General features: G+C 52.6%; 1 protein-coding gene across 2 annotated transcripts in view; it reads left to right on the plus strand.

Annotated features, from left to right (window-relative positions):
* TNS1 (tensin 1) overlaps window positions 1-23,121 on the plus strand; it is a 219,091-nt gene that overhangs the window by 172,240 nt on the left and 23,730 nt on the right. Inside the window, exons 19-24 of one of the 2 annotated variants that reach the window (XM_028151044.2) lie at window positions 20-1,606; window positions 12,425-12,621; window positions 13,843-13,918; window positions 17,289-17,381; window positions 17,956-17,979; window positions 18,497-18,535. In XM_028151044.2, coding sequence (XP_028006845.2) covers window positions 20-1,606; window positions 12,425-12,621; window positions 13,843-13,918; window positions 17,289-17,381; window positions 17,956-17,979; window positions 18,497-18,535 — 2,016 coding nt within the window. The remainder of the gene's footprint in view (window positions 1-19; window positions 1,607-12,424; window positions 12,622-13,842; window positions 13,919-17,288; window positions 17,382-17,955; window positions 17,980-18,496; window positions 18,536-23,121) is intronic. The other variant, XM_054723191.1, reaches the window with a different exon arrangement.

The following is a 23,121-nucleotide window of genomic DNA, read 5'->3' on the forward strand; positions in this document are numbered from 1 at the left end:
TCTGCTCTTTCTCTTGCAGAGGTTGTGGGACACACGCAGGGGCCACTAGATGGGAGCCTGTATGCCAAGGTGAAGAAGAAGGACTCCCTGAATGGCAGCACCGGGGCTGTCAATGCCACACGTCCTGCCCTGTCGGCCACTCCCAACCACGTGGAACACACCCTGTCCGTGAGCAGCGACTCTGGCAACTCCACAGCCTCCACCAAGACAGACAAGACTGATGAGCCTGCCCTCGGCCCCTCCAGTGCCCCTGTTGTCCTGAGTCCTGAGGAGAAGCGCGAGCTGGACCGCCTGCTCAGTGGCTTCGGCTTAGAACGAGAGAAGCCAGGCGCTATGTACCACACCCAACACCTCCGGTCCCGCCTGGCGGGGGGCCCTGCTGTGCCCTCTGCCGGCCGTCATGTTGTCCCAGCCCAGGTTCACGTCAACGGTGGGGCCTTGGCATCTGAGCGGGAGACAGACATTCTGGACGATGAACTGCCCAACCAGGACGGGCACAGCGTGGGCAGCATGGGCACACTGTCCTCCCTGGACGGGATCACCAACACCAGTGAGGGGGGCTACCCAGAAGCGCTGTCCCCCTTGACCAATGGCCTGGACAAGCCCTACGCCGTGGAACCTATGGTGAATGGTGGGGGCTACCCCTATGAGTCTGCCAGCCGGGCAGTGCCTGCCCATGCGGGCCACTTGGCTCCCATGCGGCCCTCCTATTCTGCACAGGAGGGTTTAGCTGGCTACCAGCGGGAGGGCCCCCACCCCGCCTGGGCACAACAAGTGACCACCTCTCACTATGGCCATGATCCCAGCAGTATGTTCCGCTCTCAGTCCTTCCCGGACACTGAGCCCCAGCTGCCCCCAGCACCAGCCCGGGGGGGAAGCAGTCGGGAGGCTGTTCAGAGGGGCCTCAATTCCTGGCAGCAACAGCAGCAGCAGCAGCAGCAGCAGCAGCCTCACCCGCCTCCTCGTCAGCAGGAAAGAGCCCACTTGGAGAGTGTCCGGCCCAGCAGGCCCGGCCCCCAGCCATTGGCAGAGACACCCACGCCTGGCCTCCCTGAGTTCCCGAGGGCAGCCTCCCAGCAGGAGATCGAGCAGTCCATTGAAGCCCTCAACATGCTGATGCTGGACCTAGAGCCATCTTCGGCTGCTGCCCCGCTGCACAAATCCCAGAGTGTCCCTGGGGCCTGGCCTGGGGCCTCCCCTCTCTCTTCTCAGCCTCTTTCCGGCTCCTCCTACCAGACCCATCCACTGACCCAGTCCAGATCTGGCTACATCCCCAGTGGGCATTCCTTGGGAACCCCTGAGCCAGCCCCACGGGCCGCCCTGGAGTCCGTCCCTCAGGGCAGGTCTTACTCACCTTACGATTATCAGGCATGCCCGGCTGGGCCCAACCAGAGTTACCGTCCAAAGAGCCCAGCTTCCTCCTCTTCCTTGCCTGCTTTCCTTCCAACCAACCACAGCCCTCCAGGGCCTCAGCAGCCCCCCGCCTCTCTCCCTGGCCTCACCGCTCAGCCTCAGCTCCCACCAAAGGAGGCGACTTCAGACCCATCCCGAACTCCAGAGGAGGAGCCCTTGAACCTGGAGGGGCTGGTGGCCCACCGGGTAGCAGGTAAGAGCCTCAGGGACCATCCATGCTGGGTATCCCCTCTTTATTCCCTCCACATCTTCCCTCTTTGGTCTCAGTTGGTCTAGCTGGGGGAAGGTACAGGCAGAGCCATCACACCTCAGCAGACACTGGTTTGGCCTGGAGAAGAGGCTGGCAGGAGCCCACGCTAGCCATCCCTTCTTGCATTCATTGTCCGTTAGGGTCCAAAGCAGGCATTGAGATGGAAAGATCAGGGTCTTTCAGTTCCTGTCCTCAAGGAACTTACAGTCTAGTGAGGGTCAGGTAATTCTAACAGTGCAATGTGTGCTACAACAGAGGTGGAGACCAAAGCCCTAGAGCCTGGGAAAAGCAAGGCTTATCAGCTAGGACAATCAGGGGAGCTTCCTGGAGGTAGTGTCTTTGGGGCTGGAGTACATATCTTCTAAGGAGAGAGGAAATGCCCTCTGTAACTGCCTGTAGTGCTCTCTGTACTCAGACTTCAGTTTCTTAGGGAAGGCATAGAGAAGGCTAGAGGGAGGTCTCTATAGACCCAAATTCCTTCTTGGGCATAACAAAACCTGAGAGGGTATCCTGAAGCCCCTTGGGCTCTTGAGTGTCCAACCCTGGTGGGTCCTTTCAGGATATTTCTCTGTATCGGGGGAGGCCCATGTCCCCCTTCTGGCCCAGTTGTCCTGTCCTGTTGGTCCTCGCTTTAGGACCAGCTTTGTATGGGAAGCAGACACTGAGAAACAAAGCTTCATTTCCTATCAGAACGTGAATGGGTTTATCTTTCTGGAGAGAGGAGAGAGAGTGGAGCAATCGGAAGAGCTTATTGGGGAGATATAGGCAAGAAATGGCAGACTGTTCTGGCCATATTGGGGGGACAGGAAGGGTCCCCTTCCTTTCCACTGGCCTAAGCCTATGAACATCCCATGGGGGCAGTCAAACCGGGTGGGGAATCCTATGGGTTGATTTTGTTGTGTAGCTAAAGCACAGGCAGTTGTGAACCAGAGACTGGGGCTGGGGGTTGGGGACTTGTACCTAGTTCCTCGGCTGACAGAGTGGTGGAAGCTCAGGGAGGAGAAGAGCAATCTGGGCAGCTGACTCTGCCCTGCACCCCTTTTTCCTAAATTTATGAGAAGCTGAGTCATCATGCCAGCTGCAAGGAGAGGGAGATACCCTTGCTGGGGATGGATGGTGGGTTTGGGGAAGTAGGCCAGCTGGCTATTGGGTTGGGCCCTGGACCTGGGTGTGGGGGCATGGACACCCAGAGCAGAGCACAGTCCCCACTCAACTGTCCATGACTTGAAATTTGCCATAATGGAAGAAGTTACACCATTGAAACTGGCAATTAGGGCTCTCCCCTGGAGAGCAAGTCTAGCAGCACATCATTGCTTTTACCCAAGAGTCAAAACACAGGGTAAGTAGCTCTGTAACCCTAGCAGTGAAAGAAAGACTCCAGGGGAGTGGTACAGACTTTTCCTCCTGGTTTTTTGAAGGGAAGGGAATGGAGCTCTACCAGTATTTTACAGAATTGGGATAGTGGCCTGAGGAATAGTCACACTCTAGCCTAATGAAGGGTAGGATCCAGAGGACTTTCCTCTAGGGAACAAGATGAATTACCTCCCCCTAACAAAACCCTTCTGTATAGCTCTCCTGGAGCGTGCTCAAGAGGAAGGCATACCTGAATGTTTCAGGAAGGATGCCCATCTTATAGTGCATCTCCCCTCAGCCTTTTCTCTCCTACTAGCTTCTGAGGTCTTGACATTCAACTTCTATATCTCGTAGCTGCTCGGTCTTTGGCTGCCAAGAAATCATAGAAGAGGGGCGATATTAATGGCACATCTCTGCTCCCATTTCTTCCATCAACTGTGTATGATTCAGGAGAAGGGATGGTATGCATAGAGGGGCAGTTATACCTGGTTTCCAGGCCTGTAAAGGGGTCTCTCTGGTCCATGCCCGTCATGAACAGTGTTTCTTATGTCAGCAGATCCTTAGTAGCCCTTCAGGATGTCTGCCATGCAAGTGTAGATAAAGGCACATAGGCAGGATCAATGTGCAGAATAGTCTAGAAGCCAGGGAGGATAAATTTCCAGCATCACCTCTTTCTGCTCATTCAAATTCCACAAGAAGCTGGAACATAAGCTTTAACATGAGTAACCCAGGAAGCTCAGATCTGAGGGAGAACGTCTTCATGGCCATGAACTTGATCTGGTTTCTCCTGGCTTTTCTCCCTCAGGTCTTCATTTTCCTACTTGGCTATCCTCCATGCTCTGTATTATGTCCCTGGTTCATTCTACTTTGATCCAACAACTCCTTATGTTTTATTTCAGCTTAGATTTCAGAGAATAATGACATAGTTTTTTTTTTTTTAACTTAATAAGGGGTAGGTACCAGAAACCTGTAGCACACACTATACTTTCTTATGAAACATTAGAAATATTATTACAGCCAGGGACAAAGTAAGCATACCCATTATCACCACTATCATTTAACCTTGTATTGGATGTCCTAGCCAGTGCAATAAGACAAGAAAAAGAAATAAGAGTCAGAGTTGGTGAGTCCAATCAAGTTATCTTCTGTGACTAGACTGATCTCAAATGTCTCTAGAGATAGAGATTTCAATGCATGTTGGAAGCAAGATGTGGATCTTATCCTTAAGGAGTCTAGAGTTTAGTAAGAGGAGAAAAGAACTGGAACTTTAAAGTCATTAGTAATAGGGGAAGTATGGAGAAAGTTCTGTGGGATTGAGGAAAAAGGAGTTATCACTATCAGCGAGAGAGACTGAAGTGGCTCTGTGTTGAGTGTGGGTTTTAAATAGAACCTTGGACAATGGGTAGGATTTTGGAAAGTGAATAGAGTCATTGGAGAAAGAGGTTTCACAGTGAAGACAGAAAAACATAGGAGTCAAGAAAGGTAGCCTGGGTCCTGCCTCTGGTTGGTCTTAAAGAGCTTGAGTCTTACTTAGTGGCAGTGTAGGAAACTGTATTTTAATCGGGAGAGTATGCCATGATCTGAGATGTAGTTTAGGAAGCTGTAGTTTAGGAGACACTTTGAGTTGGAAGATATAGGAGCATATTAGATAGCTTGGCATATTAGATAGTATGGGGACTGGATCAGGGTGCTGACCATGGAAATGAAAAATAAGAGATGAATGCCAAGGATGCTGTGCAAGAAGTGGGTGTTTACAAATTGATTGGATATAGTGGGTGAGGGAAAGGGAGCCGTCAAAGATAATTCTGCAGTTCCATGAATATAAGTAGAATGATAGTTCCATTAACAAGCCAGGAGTTAGGAGAAAGAGCAAGATGAAAACTTCAGGGTTAGACATGCTGAGTTTGAGGTGATGGTGGAGCCTTTACGTGGAGATGTATGAAAGGCAATTGAATATCCAGAATTGGAGTCTGAAAGAGCCATAGATTTTGGAGTCATCCTCACAAAGGTGAAATGTAAAGCTTTCGGCATGGATGATATCTCTATGTCACTGGGCATGGAGAGAAAAGAACGTAGGGTAAAACAGCCACGATGGGAATGGAGGCCATACAGTGGACTGAGAATGAATGTTCATGCTGGTGAGAGGAGATGCGGACTGTGGGTCATCACAGAAATAAGGATAGTAAAGGGTTTCCAGGAGTAGGAGCCGGGGGGAGGGCAGCAATGTCACTGTAGAGAGGTCATGAGAAGGAGCATTGAGAAAAATGCACTGGGCTTGCCAATTAGGTGGCCTCAGTGATTTTCAAAGGCATATTTTCAGTAGGGCGATGGTGATAGAAGCCAGACTGAGGGATTGAGTGAGTGGGGAGGGAGTGTAGACAGCATGTTAACTACTCTTCTGAGTGGTTTTGTGATAAAAGGAGAGAAGATGGCAGCTAAAGAGGGTAGCAAGATATTCAGAACTTTTTGTACATATAGGAAAAGAGAGAATATGGAGAAGAAAAAGATATGAGAGAGAAAGAAATTGATAGAATAAGGTCTCTAAGAAAGTAAAAGGAGATAGGCTTAGGAGCCTAGGTGGATAATTTAGGCTCATCCAGGAGGTGAGATACCTCTTCATGAAATAGAGTCATAGATACAGATATAGGGAGATACTGGTGTCAAGCTCTGGGAGCTTGAATTGAGAACCCTCCATTCGATTGTTCATCCAATATGAACCCCTAATCTGTGCTACATGCTATTCTATGCTCTTGAGAAATGTTGGTAAACAAAGAAAAATCTTTGCCTTCATGTTGGAGTTGGACAATAAACAAATAAGCAAAGACATATATAATATGTCAGATGGGTGATAAGTGCCATGGAGATAAAGTAGCAAAGTGCCAGTGAGGGGTTGAGGGTGGGTGGGTGGTTGCACTTCTTATAGGATGGTTAGGGATGGCTTTTCTGGGTGGTAAGGGAATGTGCAAAGGCCCTGTGGCAGGAGGATACCTGCTATGGGGAATGTAGTGGGACATGAAGTCAGAGAGGTCATGGGAATGAGGGCCAGCTTACATGGGCCTTGTAGGTGATCATATCAACTTTGGCTTTTGCCCATTGTGTTGTGAGGAGCCTTAGGAAGGATTTGGGCAGAATAGTGATTTCATCTGGCTTGTTCTAAAAGGATCAGTGTGGCCTGGATGGAAGGAGGAAGACCAGTTAGGAGACTGCTGATTTGGATCAAGATGGTAGGCATATTTTTGAGGTGGAGTCATTAAAACTTATAGGTAGACCAGCAATGGGATGTAAGAGAAAGAGATCAGGAGGTAAAATGCCTCTTCATAATAAAGGATAGATACAGATATAGGAAAGTCAAGGTTTTTGACCTTAGCAACTAAAGGATGGAGTTGCTCTTTATTGAGATGGGTACAGATATAGGAAGAGCTGGCTTAGAGGGGATATCATAAGTGTGACTTTTGCCATGTTAGATTTGAGATGCCCACAAAACATCCAAGATGGTGGGACATATGAGTTAGGAGTCTCAGAGGGAGAGGATAGAGCTTAGAAATGTGAGAGTAACATTACGTGGCTATCATGTAAAGCATGCTGCTGCATGTCGTCACCTAGGGCATGAGCACAGGTAGAGGAGAGGTCCCAGGAGTGCGTCTGGCATCTCACACATTCAGCAGTTAGGGGCATAGAAGGAATCAGCAGAGAAACTGCCGTGGAGCAACTTGTGAAGTGTGGAGGAAAGCTGAAAGGGTGTAGATCCCGGGAAGCCAGTGATAGTGGTCACTAGGAGGCCATGAGTGTGAAGGTGGCTTGGGAGTCAGCTAGGGTGAATGAAAGGATGACACAGCAGATCCTCATAGTGCATTCAGGCAGGCTCACTTTAAGGACTTGGCAGTGGTGCCCAGCAGCTTTGGGCAGGAGCAGAAAATCCCACAGAGCAGGATTTCTATGGTAGGTGTGATGGAAGAACAAAGCTTGGATGCCAGGGAGTATGGCCTTTGCGCTCAGCCTGGCATGGTCACAGCTGAATCCAGGAAAAGGCAGGTGCCCATGAGAGGAGAGAGGACCCAGGATGGGGTCATGCTGACGGTGAGGGGCAGGTGACGTGTGGGGCAACAGGACTGAAATCTTCTGGGCCCAGGCTGGGGTTAGAAATTAGAAGGACATGGTGACCTGCTGAACAGCAGGAGGTCTGTCTGCCCTTTGGAGTAGTAGGACCCTAGATCCATCCTCTCTTCTTATCTGACATCCTCCCCCCTTCCCTCCAGAGTGTGACCAGAACACCAACTAATTTGATTTTCTCTTTGTTTTTGTTTTGTTTTGTCTTGTTTAATGCCTCGTTCCTTGCGTTCTTCGTTGTCCCATGTCCACCTGTCCCCTGTGCCATGGGTGTGGTGCCTTCCTTGCCTGGTGTCATCCCTTCCCTTCCTGCTTGCCTCCCCTCCCTGCCGGCTCCCCCGGGGTGGTGTGGGCAGCGTACAACGCCAGATTGCAGGATCTTGGGCTAAGTGTCAGCTACCGGCACCCTCCTCTCCACCGGCTCCGATCTTCCTCCCTCTCTGGTTGGTTCCTCTCCTCTCCTCTCCCCTTTATAACTCCATGGCCCTCATCTCAGCTCTCAGTTTCTCTCTTCCCCTCCTCCTTCATGTACTATTTCTTCCAAACTTTTGCCACTTTCTTCCTCTCTCCTTATTTTTCCATTTCCTCCTCACTTTTCTTCTCCTTCTGTTCTCTTCTTTCCATTTCTTTCCTATTCTCGTTGCCCCTCTCTCCTTTTCTCACTGCCCCCATTTCTCTCCTTTTCTCACTGCCTCCTTCTCTCTCTTTGCCCACTTATCCCTCCTCCCTCCTTCTGCATGAGTGAGTGCTCCCACTTCTGCATGGACACAGGCCTGATGCTTTCAGCCTTGGCCTTACCTGCTAGGAACAGGCTCTGGGGTAAGGAGACTAACTCTCAGGCTCCCTGTGGACTCGCAGGCCTTTGCAGTGAGGGAGCTCAGCACCAGGTCTGGGGCCTCAGCAGGAGAGAAAGAGTGGTGCCCAGCTCCTACTGCTCTGTCCATTCCTGAGTATAGCACTCCCTGGGGACAGAGCACCGCTGTGACCTCATTCCAAATCTCTGATACCCACGGCCAAGAGTCAGAAGCCCTGGGTGTGGTCCTGGGTCTGATGTGACCACCTCTGTGACCGTGGGCAAGTCTCTTTATTACTCAGAGCTAAGTTTCCCCACGTGAAAAATGGAGGGCTCACTGCCCTGCTTCCCAACATGGAAGACCCTTCACCAAGGGCCAGATTGCTCAGTTTGAGAGTGATGGAGTTCACTATGTCTACTTTGGTCTCTTGACAAATGGACCTACAGCCTTTTAGACCTGGGGACCAAGTCACCTTATTCTTTTCCTGCTCCTTGGAGCCACAGGCCTGGGTCCAGGAGAAGATGCCGTGACCTTGATTAGTTCTGGGAAAAGGCTTATTAGGGGGTGGTGGGCACAGTTGACTCCCAATGGTAATATCTGGTATTTCCTGGACCTCCCTTCTCCCAGTCCATGGAAAATGGGGAGATGGCTCTAGCAGAATGCCCCTGTCTGCCTCCTCTCCTCTCCCTCCTCCTTTTTCTCGGCCCAGTGGTGGGGAGTGCAGGGTTCAGCTGGGCCTGGGGTTCGGGGTCGTTCTGGGGTGGTGGGCTTGTCCTGAGGGGAGCTGGCATGGCTTGCCCTGGGGCTGCTAGTGTGATCGCCGTGTGGCTTTCTGGTGCCCTGGCCCAGCAGGTGGCCTCCCGGATCCCCTCACTTCCGGAGCCCCGGCATGCCATCGGACACCTGCCCCGCCACCTGGAGCTGAGGAATCCAGTCTTCTGGAAATCGGAAGGCTGGAAGGAAGAGCTGGGTCTGTGGGGTGGAAGCGGCCAGGATGGGCTTAAAGGGAAGGCCTGTGATGAAGCCTGACACTGGGGATATTTGTCTGTGGGACCAGGGGCGGTCAGGGCCAGACCCTACCAGAGGATGTGTATTGATGGTGTTAGAACTACAGCCCCAGAATTGCAGTGCGTGAGTGTGTGTGTGTGTGTGTGTGTATGAGTGTGTGTGTGAGTGCGTGTATGAGTGTGTGTGTGTGTGTGTGTGTGTGTGTGTGTGTGTATGATTATGTGTGAGTGTGTGTATGAGTGTGTGTGTGAGAGTATGAGTGTGTGTGTGTGCGCTAGATGAGGTGAATTTAGTGTCACAGGTCTAGACCACTTTAAGGGGGAGCCTTGTAGCCAGCTGCTCCCAAGCTCAGCACTGTCCTGGGGAGCAGAGTGAGGACCCCTGGGAAATGGGGCTGTTCCGGCGCCCTGCTCTTCAGATCTGGCAGCTCATGTGGAGGCCCTGGGCTGAAGTGACCCCTGTCCTGCAGGCGGTGGGGAAGGCCCAGTGCCCACGGTGTGTGATCCCCGAGAGGATGACAAAGGGCTCTGAGTGTGGCCCATCATTATCCTAAAGAACACTTGATTGCCGTATGAAGGGGCTGACGAGAGGTTCTGAGGGTGACCCTGACCTCCTGCTGTTCCTGTTGGGTGAAGGCTATGTGTGCACACACGTGTGTGTATACGTGTGTGTGCGTGGTGCCTGTGTGCGTGCAGAGAGTGGAGCACATAGGCATGGTGGCCCTGAGAGAGAGAGGGCCCTAGAGACAGAAAGGCCTGGGGTTGAGGGTGGGGGAGCAGGCCTATTTTTATTATCGGTCAGTTTCCAGGACGTGAGGGAGGGCTGTTCTCTCTCTGACACTGGCTGTCAGCCTATGTTCAGACAGCCCAACTTGGCTGGGGAACAATGGGGCTCTCTTCTCTCCCCTCCGCCCAGCTTCATCTCCCCTCCCATAGGGAAAGACAAGAGAGAGGGAACATGGCTCTCCGGGCACTGAGGGGCAGATCTGGGCCTGCCAAGGGGGACAACAGTGAGACACTGTGTTCAAAGAATGTGAGAGGCCCTGGCTGGGCACTGGTGCCATGGGGCGCTCTGCGGGGGAGGGGCTGTCCCGTGGGAGTGGAATGCGGGGTCTTCCCCTCCTGCAGAGGGAGGCTCCTCTGCAGCGCCCTAGCTCTTTGGAGGTCATTCTGGTTGTCCCTCTGCCTCTGGACACGCCCCCATATGCTGCTCTGGTGGCACTGGAGGGGGACCGTGAAGAGGGGAGATGGCTCTCAGGTGTCCAACAGCCTTCTGTGAGGGTCTCCGCCTTCCACAGTTGGTAAGCTCCTCCAGCAGCCCAGCCTCCCTCCAGGCATTGCAACCACCTGAACATGGAGGTTGTCATGGGCACACTGGGGCAAAGGTTCTTTGTTCCTCTGCAAAATTCAGTGCCTCCAACAGACCCACTTTCAAGGGCAGACAGACATCAGATCCTACACAGGGAAACTGGCCACTCCTCACCAAGGCACAGGGATCTGCCAGGAAGAGGCTGCGGGGCTGGGCCGGCCGGAACTGAAACCAGCCCTAATGCATTTCTGTTAACCTTGGGGCTGAACTTAGTTCCAAACCCCAAGAGCCTTTTCCAAATGGGCCTCCTTTGTCACAATTATTATTAGAAAATCAATGGCTATGTCTGTTTCTCTCTAATGTTTTTGCCAGGAATGAAACCAGCAGTAGTTCTGAACCAAGCGCCCAGGAAGACTGAGGGGAAGGGGGCTCGGAGGGAGAGAGAGAAGTACAGCCCAGGGTAGGGGCACCCGCAGGCATGGTGGGGGAGGTGCAGGTGGCTGCTCTGAGGGCTGAGGGCCTGGTATACAATGGGGTCCCTGTGCGCTGCTCAAGACTTTTGGAGATGCACCCCATCTTTCATCTGGCCCCTGGTTAGGATGATGTGATCCCCAAGTTTCTATTCTGAAAGTCAGGGCACTTCAAAGTGAGGGGCTTATTTTCTTTAAATAAAACAGTTTGTGAGTCCACATTACTGTCCCCATTTGGGCTCTTTTCTCTTAGTTGAGATGGCAGGCAGGCTGCCCCCTAACAATAAATAGCTCCACGTGGAGACTTGAAACACCACCGGGTACCTTCTGCATTTGTGTGTGTGCCAGTCTGGCGGCTCTCCAGACGGGGTCCCTAACTATGGGCAAGTATGAGTGTGTGTGTCGGAGTGTGTCTGTGTGCGTGTGTATGTGCCCGTCCCTGGAGTTGGCAGCAAGCAGCATACTATTCATGGCAAGTAGGAAGGCTTTCCAGCATGTGCTTCTCATGGCAGCCTCAGCGGCCGTGCCAGACGGGAGCTGGGAGGCCGCCCATGGTGTGCAGACCCCATTCTGATTCAGTGTGAAGGAGGGTGATTGCTGCTTAGCTGCACCAGCATGTTCCTAGGGGCCAGCAGTGTATGCGTGTGTGCGGTACGTGTACGTGTATGTGTGTGTAGGTGTGTGTGTGTGTGCATGTGTGCCATGGGACAGGGTTCCCAGGTGTGCTGGCATGGGGCTGGTGTGGCCAGGGTCTCAGTCCCATGTGACCTTTGGTAAGTCCCAGCACCTCCTTGCTCTTGGGTGGGGGCGAGGGCAGGGCTGAGAGCTGGCACGAGCTGATCAGGACTAGGAGCCTGGGTCTTGGTCTCTGGGATTCAGGGGGTAAGTTTTCTAGGATTCTGGAGCCAGCTCGGTGAGGCAATGTGTTCCGTGCCTCAGCCCAGCTGTGGGAAGAGAGAGTGGGAAGGAAGGAGGGTGGGGTTAACAACATCCCCAGGCCTGAGGAATGGAAGGGAGAACAGAAAAGCAGATGGAGCTCATGACTCCAGCTCTGCAGGCTATTCTGCTGGGAGGGGCAGGGTAGGAACCTGGACCATTTTGGGGGCAAGAAAGGGGTGGGTAGCTAAGGACGGGCATAAGGGAAGTCGGTAAGAGGTTTCAGAAGTGCACTAGATGAGGTTGGGGAACCCCGGAGAAGGTCAGCAATATTCTAGGGGCCAGTTTGGGCTGGAGACTTTATAACAAGACTTAGTCATTTCTTTGTTCCTTCTTGGGAGCACCATTTGCAAGATGATGCATTATGCACTCTTTCCAAAAGTCCTTCCCCATGGGCCTGATGTTGCTTGTTGGTTGATCAGTCGCCTTGGAGACTGTCTCTCCTCCCTCCACCTTCCCTCATTTGCCTGGAAGCTCTGGCCCTCTGCCTCCAGGCCTTGGAAGGAGTTGACATCTGTTTCTTGTATCAGTCCTTTGTGTTCTGGGCCCCAGCCCTGTGCGGAGTAGATTCCTAGTGAAGGCCAGCCCAACTTAAGCAGGTCCCCCACCCTGCAGAGAAACCCAGGGTGTGGGCAGAGGGAGGCAGGGGGAGGTGCAAAGGGGAGGCAGGCCCAGCTCCAGCATGGTCCTTGAGAGGGCACTGTCTCCTCCGGGGGAATTAGGCCCCATCGATCCTTTCTCATACAATATGCTCATGGCCCTCTCTGCCCTGCCGTTCCTCCCAGGGGTCCAGGCTCGGGAGAAGCAGCCTTCAGAGCCCCCAGCCCTTCTCCGGAGGCGGGCAGCCAGTGATGGACAGTATGAGAACCAGTCTCCAGAACCCTCATCCGCCCGGAGTCCTGGGGTGCGCTCCCCAGTCCAGTGTGTGTCCCCGGAGCTGGCTCTCACAATTGCTCTCAATCCTGGAGGGCGGCCCAAAGAGGTGAGTCCTTAGGCTACATCCTGGGGCCACAGAGGGTAGCAGAGCCCATCTGAATGCCCCAGCAACATGATGGTCAACTGGGCAGCATGGACCTGTCAGTAACCTAGTGATTGTTTTCCTCCCCGCATCCTCACCCAAGGCTCCCGCATGTGGAACCTGGAGCTCATTTCCTTCCCTAAATAGCTTTTATGTCCTCGCGGCTTCCATTAACACTGAGATTGAGTTCCCTTCTTAACTCTTAAAGAGCTCCCTGAGAGGTTGGTAGGGATCTGGGTGTGACATAGGGACCACAGTCTGTAAACTTCAAACCAGATCATACAGTCTGACGAAGTGTTTTTGAGCCCTTTCTAGGCATAGGGTTTTCCCTGGAGATCTAACTTCAATGCCCAAACCTTTGCATTGCTGAGATATTTCAGTGGTTTGAGGCATTGGGTCTTTATATATATATATATATATATATATATATATATATATATATATATATATATATATTGATTTTTTACAGAGAGGAAGGGAGAGAGAGAGAGAGTTAGAAAAATCAAAGAGAGAGAAACATTGATCAGCTGCCTCCTGCATACTCCCCACTGGGTATGTGCCCGCAACCGGAATCGATCCTGGGACCCTTGAGTCCACAGGCCGACACTCTATCCACTGAGCCAAACCTGTTAGGGCTGGGGCATTGGGTCTTAAACTTCAACGTGCATAATGATCACCGGCAGTTTGTTAAAATGTAGACTCCCGAATCCACCTCCAGAGGTTCCAGCATGTTAGCTCTGGGATGGCGAACCTGCATGCTAAACGTGTACTCTGGAAGGTTCTGATGCGAGTAGTCCATGTCTGATAAAATCCAGGCTGAGTCATTCTGGACATGAATGGCATTTGGACATCTTTTCTCTCCTGCCTTCTGCTAGGACCCGTGTCCCCTGTCCCCCAGCTCTTCACTTCTGCCCTGTTTGAAATATTTCCAAGGCAGGTGCTCCTGAGTTCCGCCTGTGCCTTACAAATGGCCTGGCAAAATAACCATGTTCCGTTCTCTTGGCTACAAGGAGTTGTAGGGGCCATGAATATGGACAGTATCTGCCTTTGATCTCTGTTCACCTGGCAGGGGTGGAGGGTCGGGTTGGCGAGGGGCTTTGTGGCCTGGTTAACTGGGAAACACCTCCTTCTCAAGGTTATGGCTACTAGTGTACCCCCTTTCCTCCCCTTGTTTTTCTCCTGCAGCCCCACTTGCACAGCTACAAAGAGGCCTTCGAGGAGATGGAGGGAACCGCTCCATCCAGTCCACCGCCCAGTGGGGGTAAGAGCTCCCCAATAAGCCTGTCTTCCTTGAGTCCCCTCGGGCCCCTCTCAGCCCCTGCATGTGTAAGCACCCCAGGTTTGGGGTGGGCGGTGCTGGCAAAGTTGAGCAGAGCCACAGTCTGACCCTAATCACCCTGTGGCTCATTTCACTTCACCTTCCACCCCCATTTTCCTTCTTTTCTGTGGTCCACACCCCCACATCCACAGAGACAGCAGCGAAGTCTTAGGGTCCCACTGACTGACGTTGGGGCCCCTGGGCTCCCGGATATGGAGTTTTCCTAGACGTTGAGACTTTGCATCCTCCATACAAAACATCCCATACCCTAAAGTGACTCTTTGTGACAAGCAAGACAACCTTTGACCTTCTTGCTTCTAATGCCCATTTCTGTGTGCATCCGGGCCCGTCATTCAGTGTTTGTCAAGGAAAGAAAGGCCCCGCATGCGCAGGCTTACCGAATCCCTTATCTTCCATCCTTGGCCTTCAGGCAGGAGCATTTAGTCTGCACTCCCGATGCACTCACCAGAGAGGCAAATCCCCAAAGGGCACAGGGGTTTCTACCCAAAGAGAAGGCTGGATGAGCACAGGAGTGAGACAGTGCTCCTTTTTATGGTGGAAGAGACCATGCAGAGGAGCTTGGAGAAGCGCTTTGTGGGAAAGCCGTGAAGGAACAACACTGGGCTGTGAAGGCTCCAGGGTCCCCGGGAGAGGCCTGGGTTGGCAGAAGAGGGGGGTATGGTGTTGCTCTGGGATTGGGTTGGCTGGGCTGGGCCCAAGCTATCTATGCATTTGCCCCGTGAGAGGGGAGGGGTGTGAGGAGGAGAGCTGGGTGGACCCTGCGTTCTCCTGGTGGCTGCTACCAGAACCAGGCCCTTGCTCCAGTAGAACTTGTGTCGCCTGCTATCTGGGGTATGCGGGAGGCTGACGTCATGACTGGAAGCCATGGCTCTCCCTAGAGCAGTGCTGTCCAAAGGAAATATAACACGAGCCACGTTTATTATTTAAACATTTTAAATAGCCACATTTAAAAAACATATCGAGAAACTGGAGAAATTAAATTTAATGATCTTTTTTACTTAACCCCAAGTATCCAAAATATTATCATCTCAATAGGTAAATCACTATAAAAATAGTAATGAGGTACTTTTCAATCTCTAAAAAATATAAAAAGAAACCAGTGAAACGAATTTTAATAATAGATTTTATTTAACCCCAGAGACCTAAAATATTATCATTTCAACATGGAATGGTAAATATTGAGATATTTTGTGCTCCTGTTTCACACCAAATCTTTGAAATCTGGGTGTTACAGCTCTCGGTTCAGACTGACCACATTGCAAATTCTCCATAGCCCCGTGTGGCTCATGGCAACCCTATTGGACAGTGCAAGCCCTGGGCAATCTACTCAAGAGGCAGCTCTGTGGCCTTTTATGACTCCGTGGAATCTCTCTCCCTGGCCTTAACCCTTCACCTTCACTCCTACTCTAATTCCCTATCGGTCCAAACAGCTAAGATGTTGGCCATCCCCCTGTTTGGGACGGAAGCCCTGTAGGCTGAGCTTGGGTTGGGTTTTACCACTTGTTCACGCTCCAGTTTTTTCTTTCTCCCCTTGGTCAGTCCTGGGTGCCCTGGAGGGGGAGGGGAGAATAAGTCAAAGGTTTCATCCATGCACAGGGCTGGGAGAGAGGGCAGAGGCGGAGAAATGCGAGGAATTCTCCCTGAAGCAAAAGCTTTGCCTGGCTTTAGGGCCACCCACTCGTCTGCTTCAGAGAAGGGCCAGGTCCTGCAGACTGGGGACACGAGCAAGTAGGGAACTGGAGATGCATGAGGGGAAACGAGAGAAACCTCCCACACTTGCGGCCTGCAGAGCCTTCATGGTTCTTCTTGGCCTCTGAGGCTGGGCATTGCAATCCATTGTGTGACAAACATTAATATGTGCTTGATAAGTGTCTATGGCAAGACACTTCTCTGTATGTGTGTAAAGGGAGAGGGAGGGACCAACAGACACCACGCCTAGACCTACCCAATGCCCGGCTGTGTGTTTGTACACAGTTGTCCCCTCTGATGTATTTACCTTTTGGGCATCTGAGGACAAAGTGAGGTGGAGTGCAGGAGTGGGCTACCCACTGGAGCCCTATGATGTCTCACTATTCTCACAGACACGTACCTACACACCTGCAAACACACAGAAGTTATATAGGTTACTTGCCTTGAGAGATTGTATTTTTTGTTGGTTTCCTGTAAGTCTCACTGTCTTTTGGGAAAGGGAGGTGGGGCCAGAGAGAGTTCCGGAGCTGCTTTGGAGGGTCCTGGACAACTGAGGGCCACAGCTAGTCTGTTGAGGCTGTGGGTGCGGGGCAGGCAGCCTCGGCTGGTGGATCTGTGTGGCTGCGTGTCCTCAGAGCTCATGGCCTCTGCAGGCTCCTGATGACCGGGATAGCAGACACAGAGCTCTTTTTCTTGCTTCTCCTTGGAGATGTGTTAGGATACATGGCAGGCGCCATTGAAAAATCTCGTGACTGGGTGTAACAATCTCTCTGTAGATCAGCTCAGAGTCTGGCCTTTTCCTTGGCTGGTGGGACAAAGCCCGGCAGCCCTTTCTGACCTTGTGTGTTATGTGACACTTCTGACCTGGACATGTGGCTTGGGAGGGACCTGAGGTTAGTGCAGGGAGCTGGTGCTCTGGCCTGAGGATTGTGGAGATTGGGCTTCTGCCTCTTCTAGAACACTGAGGTTTTGGGGAATAGAGGGCCCCATGCTGAGAAATTCTGCCTGGGGTGTGCAAGGGACACGCTTGGCTGGGAGTCAAAGACCTTTGGCTGCTGCTGGCCTGGGCTCTCAGGGTTGGCATGGGTCCACTGACCCCTTCTCCTCCATCTGTCCATTACAGGATGTGCCCTCTGGATGCTCCATTTTCCTTTGTTCTCTAAGTCCATCTAAGTGCCTGGCTTAGAAAGACTATATGTGGGGGTGAGGGGAGGAGAGGAGGAGGAAGAGGGAATAACATGGGACAAATCAGAGATAGCCAAAGAAACCTGCATGTATGTTAAATCATGGCATGTAAAGGGACTGTAGTGAAGAAACTAAGGGCCTAGGGAAAGGAAGGATTTTCTCAAGGTGGAGAGGCAAGGCCGGGACAGAGACACCATATCCCGACTCAGTTTACCTTCAAACTTCAGAGAAACACCCCGACAGGGAAGGGCAGTGTAGCCGCAGCAGCGCTCCTGGGCTGGGACTGGTTCCTCTGTTCCCACTCCTGTGGCCCATTCCTCCCCCAGCAAGCCCTCACCAATGGGTACCCTCCCTCCTGCCCCCCTCCCCTGCACCTCCTGGCTCACTCCCCATGCCTCCCCTCTTCTTTCCCGCACAGTGCGCTCCCCTCCAGGTCTGGCTAAGACACCCCTGTCTGCTCTGGGCCTGAAACCCCACAACCCAGCAGATATCCTGTTGCATCCCAAGGGCGGTGAGTGGCTCTGGCTGGAAGGGAGATGGTGGGGAGGCCAGAGGGAGGAGTGGGGACTCGGAGGACCCCTGTGGTCCTAGGTGGGGGGCGGGGGAGGGGGGCAGAGGTGGAGGGTTATCCAGACCTTCTTGGAAACAAGTCGGCATCCTGGGTTTGTGCCCATGCTGAGGTCCGGGTTGAGGGGGGGGAGACCCCTTTGCAGCCTTCCTTCCCATTGACTTGTGGGGTCAGCACCACTCCCAGCGTCCTCTGACTTGGGGATTTGAGGCCTGGCCTCAGTTTCCTTGGAGTTGGTCAGCTCTCTGCCAGAAGCCAGGCTGCCCAATGCCCCGGTGTTCAGACACGTGTGTACACATACACATGTGCACACACATGCAGGCATGCCCCCACACACTCATACCTCCCACTTCCTCGTCACATCTCCCAGCTCCTCTCCTTCCTGTGGGGGAAGGAGAGAGGGGGGCCCTGGGCCCTCAGTAGCCATTTCCAGCAGGCTGAGTCCAGAACTTGCTCCCTAGACTCAGGTGTTAGGGCTGGGCTGGAACTCTGGGGCAACGTGGCTTCTTTTCCTTAGTCACCAGAAGACTGATCCTGCCAGGTAGGAGCGCAATGGCATGTGTGTGACCCACACGGATACACGGCCGGGCACAGCCTCCCACTCAGGAGGTTCTGCATGGCCAGGGACACAGGCACAGAAGAGGGGGTGGGGTGGCCTCTCACCAGGCCAGGACACCCCTGCTTGAGACCCAGCCTGAGAGGGCCCTGGGCAGCAGCTGTGACAGGGATGGCTTGAACTTAGAGCCATGGGGGCCAGGCCTGCAGCTCCTGAGAGCCAGGCCCTCTTTACACTGTGTGCCCCGAGCACCTCGCCACCACACACAGGCACCTTGGAACCCGGGGTCCTGTCAGGGTGGATCTCACCCCTCCCCACGGGGCACTTCTGTGGTGAGTCACCGCTGCCCTAGCCTCACCCCTGCTTTCCCACCTCCCTTTTCTCAGCTAATTCTCTCTCAAGAAGTAATCTCTGTTAATTGATCTTTCTCTCCCTTTTGCTCTCCCTCTCCTCTTCATCGCCTGCCTCTCTTTCCTCCCACCTCTCTTCTCATCTTCCCCAGAGGAGGATGAGGGGAAGGAGGTGATAGAGCCATCGGGAGGTAAGTGCTGGCTTGCTGTGTGCCGCTTCCCGCTGTCCGGGTCTGGGAATGGCTTTTCATACAGAGCTGGCTGGCTGGCTGGGGGCAGCCCTTTGCTGACCACATCGCAAGTGACCAGGCACATAGCCTCCTGGTCCCTACCCCCTGGTGATGAGCTGTCCCCCAGAAACCACCTGAGCCCTGACTGAGGAGCTCGTGGCTCGGGTTCAGGCACAGCCAGGGCCCAGGTGCCTTGCTGACAAAACTCCCCTGTTGCTGCCACCCCAGTGGCATTTCTGCCAGCCTCCTGGGGTACAACAAGCCCCTTTGGAGGGCGAGGAGACTCACACAGGGCAGGGGCTCATTATTCCATTTCCTGGTGTACTCCGCATGCAGAGCTTGGAACAGGCATTTCAACCTTCGCACTACTGATATTTGGGGCAGGATGATTCTTAGTTGTGGGGCTGCCCTGTGCATTGTGGGATGTTTAGAAGCATCCCTGGCCTCTGCCTGATGCCAGTAGCACCCACCTACTCATGATAATTAAAATGTCTCCAACATTGACAGTGTCCCCTAAGGGGACAGTCACCCCTTGGAACCACTCTTAGAGCCATGAGTTGACCTCTTGAAGCTCTTGCCTGATTTCTTATCAACACAGATGGTAGGAGGTCTGTTTTTCTAGGATTTTGATGCCTTTGGGGATTTCAGAAAAGCTATGGACCCACCCTGTGCATCTGGATACCATACACATAATGTTGGTGGTTTCAAGGCGTTAGCGTCTCTGTGTCTCCGCCTAACCCCTAATTTAGATGAGCTCCACATTGTACACGGGAAGCAGAAAGGGGACACAGTCTGGTTGAAAGCCTTTAAGTTATTAGGAACAGAGTTCAAATGATGACTCAGCAGCAGGTGAAACACAGGGGGGTGCTAGCCTGGGTGGCCTGGGTGTGGTTTGGTGGCACCTGGTGTGGTCAGGCCATCTCCACCAGGGGGGCTTAGATGAGTGTAGAAGCACCTTCCAGCCTGACATGTTAGATGTTCTGACTTCCCACTGGGACCCTAGGTCCCTGTGGCCTGGTTTTCTTAAACCCACTTCTGCATTCCTTTGCACTTACCGCCTTGATACTCTACCCCCAAAGCGGGCGTGGGCTGTGCCGCTCTGAGTGTGCCATCCCCCAAGCAAGATGGCTGGAGATTCCATAAAATTTTGCCCATTTTCAGCCGGAGTTTGGGCAACCATGCCAGGCTGCCTGGAGGTTGCAGAACAAGGCACCCCAGCAACCGATCCCAGAGCGGGGTGAGCCGCAGCTTGCTCCTGGCTGCTGGTTCCCGACAGGCAGGGAAGCTGGGACAGGAGTGTAGAGTAAGCTTGGACCCGGAGCTAGCATCCGTGTCTTTCAGATACCCACCCACGCTCTCCTCGTGGTTGCTGACTCCAACAGACTGGTGGGCTCTCAAACCCTCTCCCGTGGGAAGGTTTAGGGGGACTGTCCCACAGGCTGACAGGCCCTGGCTCTTTTCCACTTTGGGATGACACTTCAGAGGAGTCAGTATCGATAGTACCGAGCTGAGACCTGCCCATTGTCCACACGCATGACTCTTACCTAAGACCTCCAGTCCTCCCCCCGACCCTTCTCTCTGGCCTTAAGCCACAGAGTTAGGAGGGGAAGGTTCTTAGGGATCAGCCCTGCCACACCCATCACTTCACAGCTGTGGACCTGAGGTCCTGCTTGTGGGGGAGGGTGGGGGCATCTGCCCCAGGCCACAGTTAGAAGGCAGTGGGGCTGAGAGTGGAAATATCTCCTGTCTCCTAGTCACGTGGCCATTTCAAAGCCCTCCTCCTGCATCCAGGCACGGCGCCCTGGGATTGCAGCGTGGGGGTCGGAATTGCTGCCATGGCCTGAGGAGTCGGGTGGGTCAGGGGCAGGGAGGTAGGTTGTGGGCAGCCAGTTTCATTTTTCCTGACTCATGTACTGCCTCCCGGTCAGACGAAAGCACATTCTTTGCTGACTCTCTGAAGCTCTGCTTTCCCTGCTGACACTTTGATGGGGGAAAAAAAAAAATGCCTGTGAGAAAAGTGGTCAGAGGCAGAATTACTCAGCCAGGGGAAAGAAAGACTTCAGGGGACTCTGCTCCGTTCAAGGCACCATGCTAAATGCTTTCTATTAATTTATCCTGTCATTCATTGATTCAGTTAGTCAATACATATTTTGTGTGCTTACTATGGGACAGGCCCTGTGCCAGGCTCTGGGGATATAATGGTTCCTAATCTCATGGAGCATATGCATGAACAGGAGCTAGAATTAAATGATCACTCAGAACAGTGGTCGGCAAACTCATTAGTCAACAGAGCCAAATATCAACAGTACAACAATTGAAATTTCTTTTGAGAGCCAAATTTCTTAAACTTAAACTATATAGGTAGGTACATTGTTATTAACTTAATTAGGGTACTCCTAAGCTGGCCTTTGCTAAAAACTCAAGGGGCCAAAGAGCTGCATGTGGCTCGAGAGCCGCAGTTTGCCGACCACTGACTCAGAATGACATATCGAGATCAGTGCTCTGAAGGGAAGGGATGAAGTTTTATGGGACCTTATGGCAAAGACCCTGATCTTGGCTGAAGAAGTGAGATGTGAGAGTGAGTGACATTAACTTGGTGGAACTGGGATGGAAGGAGAGCATTCCATGTAGAGGCAAAGGGCATGTGCAAAGGCCCTGGGGTGGGAGTCAACACCATGTGTTTTTTTTTTTTTGTAGGAACTACAAAGTCAGTGAGGCTGAGAGCAAGGGGGAGCTGGAGGCTGGAATTAGGGGATACTAGGGGGACTGTGGTGTAGAGTGGGGTTCAACAGGCAGGGACAAGACCATGTGGGGTCACTTCACATCTTTTTGATAATCACAGAAACACTGAGAGGAAGGTGCTAGGAACCCCATTTTACAGATAAGATGACATTTGGGGATGTTAAATGACTTGTCTAGGCCCACACATCGGTCAGAAACAGCTGAGATCCTACATTGGATCAGCATGTGGATGATGCCCCTTTCCATGTGGATGCCATGGGCACAACCTCTGAGCATAAATAGTGACTTTACTGGGCATGGGGACTGGGTACTCTTTCTGAAGAAAGGAGAGGAAGAAAGCCTTTAGCAATAAAGACGTGAGGCCAACAGCAAGAATATCTACTCAGTGACACAGGGAGGAAAGGGAAAGGGGGCGTTCAGGTTAGGTTCTGCTCCTCCAGAGGATGAGATGGCACTGATTTTGCATAAAGGAAGACACATGGGTCTAGAAATGTCCCCTCCTGGGATTCTTCCTGCTCTGAGATCCTTGGTGCTGGGTGTACTGTGGCACCTGGGATTTTAGGGCAGTGCTGTGCGATGCAGACTTATTGAGCACCTACTATGCGCCAGGTCCTATCCGAGGCACTGAGGATATAAAGACGCGTGAGATTTCAGCATCAGGTGGAATGCTGAGCGGGGCAGGGCTAGGGAGTAATGGGAACTCAGAGCAGTGGCATGTGGCCCAATCGAAAAGGTCTGAAATTCTGACTTTTGAGCTTGTGGATTGGGACTCGGTGGTCTCTTTACTTCCTCCCTCTCCCCCCCCCCCCCCCCGCCCCAAGTCTTCCTTTACTTGGAGTGGACAGGCGCCCTCCTGTCCAGGCAAAGAGACTCTCCTGGGAGGCAGAGAATGCACTTTAGGGTGTGGGTAAAGAGGCGACAGTCCCCTAGCCTGGTGGGGCCAAGTCTCTCTTGGGTCTCCAGCTGCTCTCAGCCGCCAACAGCCACTTGGAATGGGTTTGGGCTCCTGGAATGTTCTACATGAAGCACCCTCCCTGGCCCCACCTCTTCCCCCCCCCCCCCATGCCCAACCCTGTTGCCTCTGGGTGCAGCTGCCCCAGGATTGGAGGAGAGGAGGGAAGCAGCAGGAGAGAGGGTGGAGGGAGGGAGGCGCAGGCCCAGTTGAGGCTCAGGCCCGGCAGGGGCACAGGCCGGCAATGGTGGTGGTGGTGCCGAGTGTAAACAGCTAATTGGAGTCACCAAGAAAGAATTAGAAGGAACTCTTATCACTTGATCCTGGCTGGGCAGGTGCGTATTCTCATTCCCATTTTGCAGATGAGGAAACTGAGTCCCAGAAAGGTTCAGCAGCCTCTCCCAGGTTACCCATCCAGCAAGTGAAAAACTGGGAGCCCATGCAGTAGTCGTGACTGAGTGGTTAAGGCAATGGACTAGAAAAATGGGAGCCCACAAGTTGTACATGGTACTGAGGTGAGGTGGGGCAGGAATAGACAGAAAAAGGAGGAATTTTCATTATAGAAATCTGAGTCTGAAAACTTGGGAAAACTGAGTTTTTGGCCTAAAAGGTTAGTTTTGAACAGTTCTTGAGAAGGACTCAAAATCAAATAACTTCCTCAAGTCCCTCTTGCTCTGGGTTCATGAGGAGCAGAGATTGATCAAACGGACTTCACTCAGGTCTACATGGACCCAGGGGGCATTGTTGGTGGGAGAAGAGCACACGCTTCAGAGGTCATGTGGGTTTTAGCTGGAGCTTTGCGGTCAACAAGACTTCTAGGGAATGAGAAAAATGAATGTGTGCCTCTTAGATC

This window comes from Eptesicus fuscus, chromosome 11 (assembly GCF_027574615.1).
Source record: "Eptesicus fuscus isolate TK198812 chromosome 11, DD_ASM_mEF_20220401, whole genome shotgun sequence".
Lineage (NCBI taxonomy): Eukaryota > Metazoa > Chordata > Mammalia > Chiroptera > Vespertilionidae > Eptesicus > Eptesicus fuscus.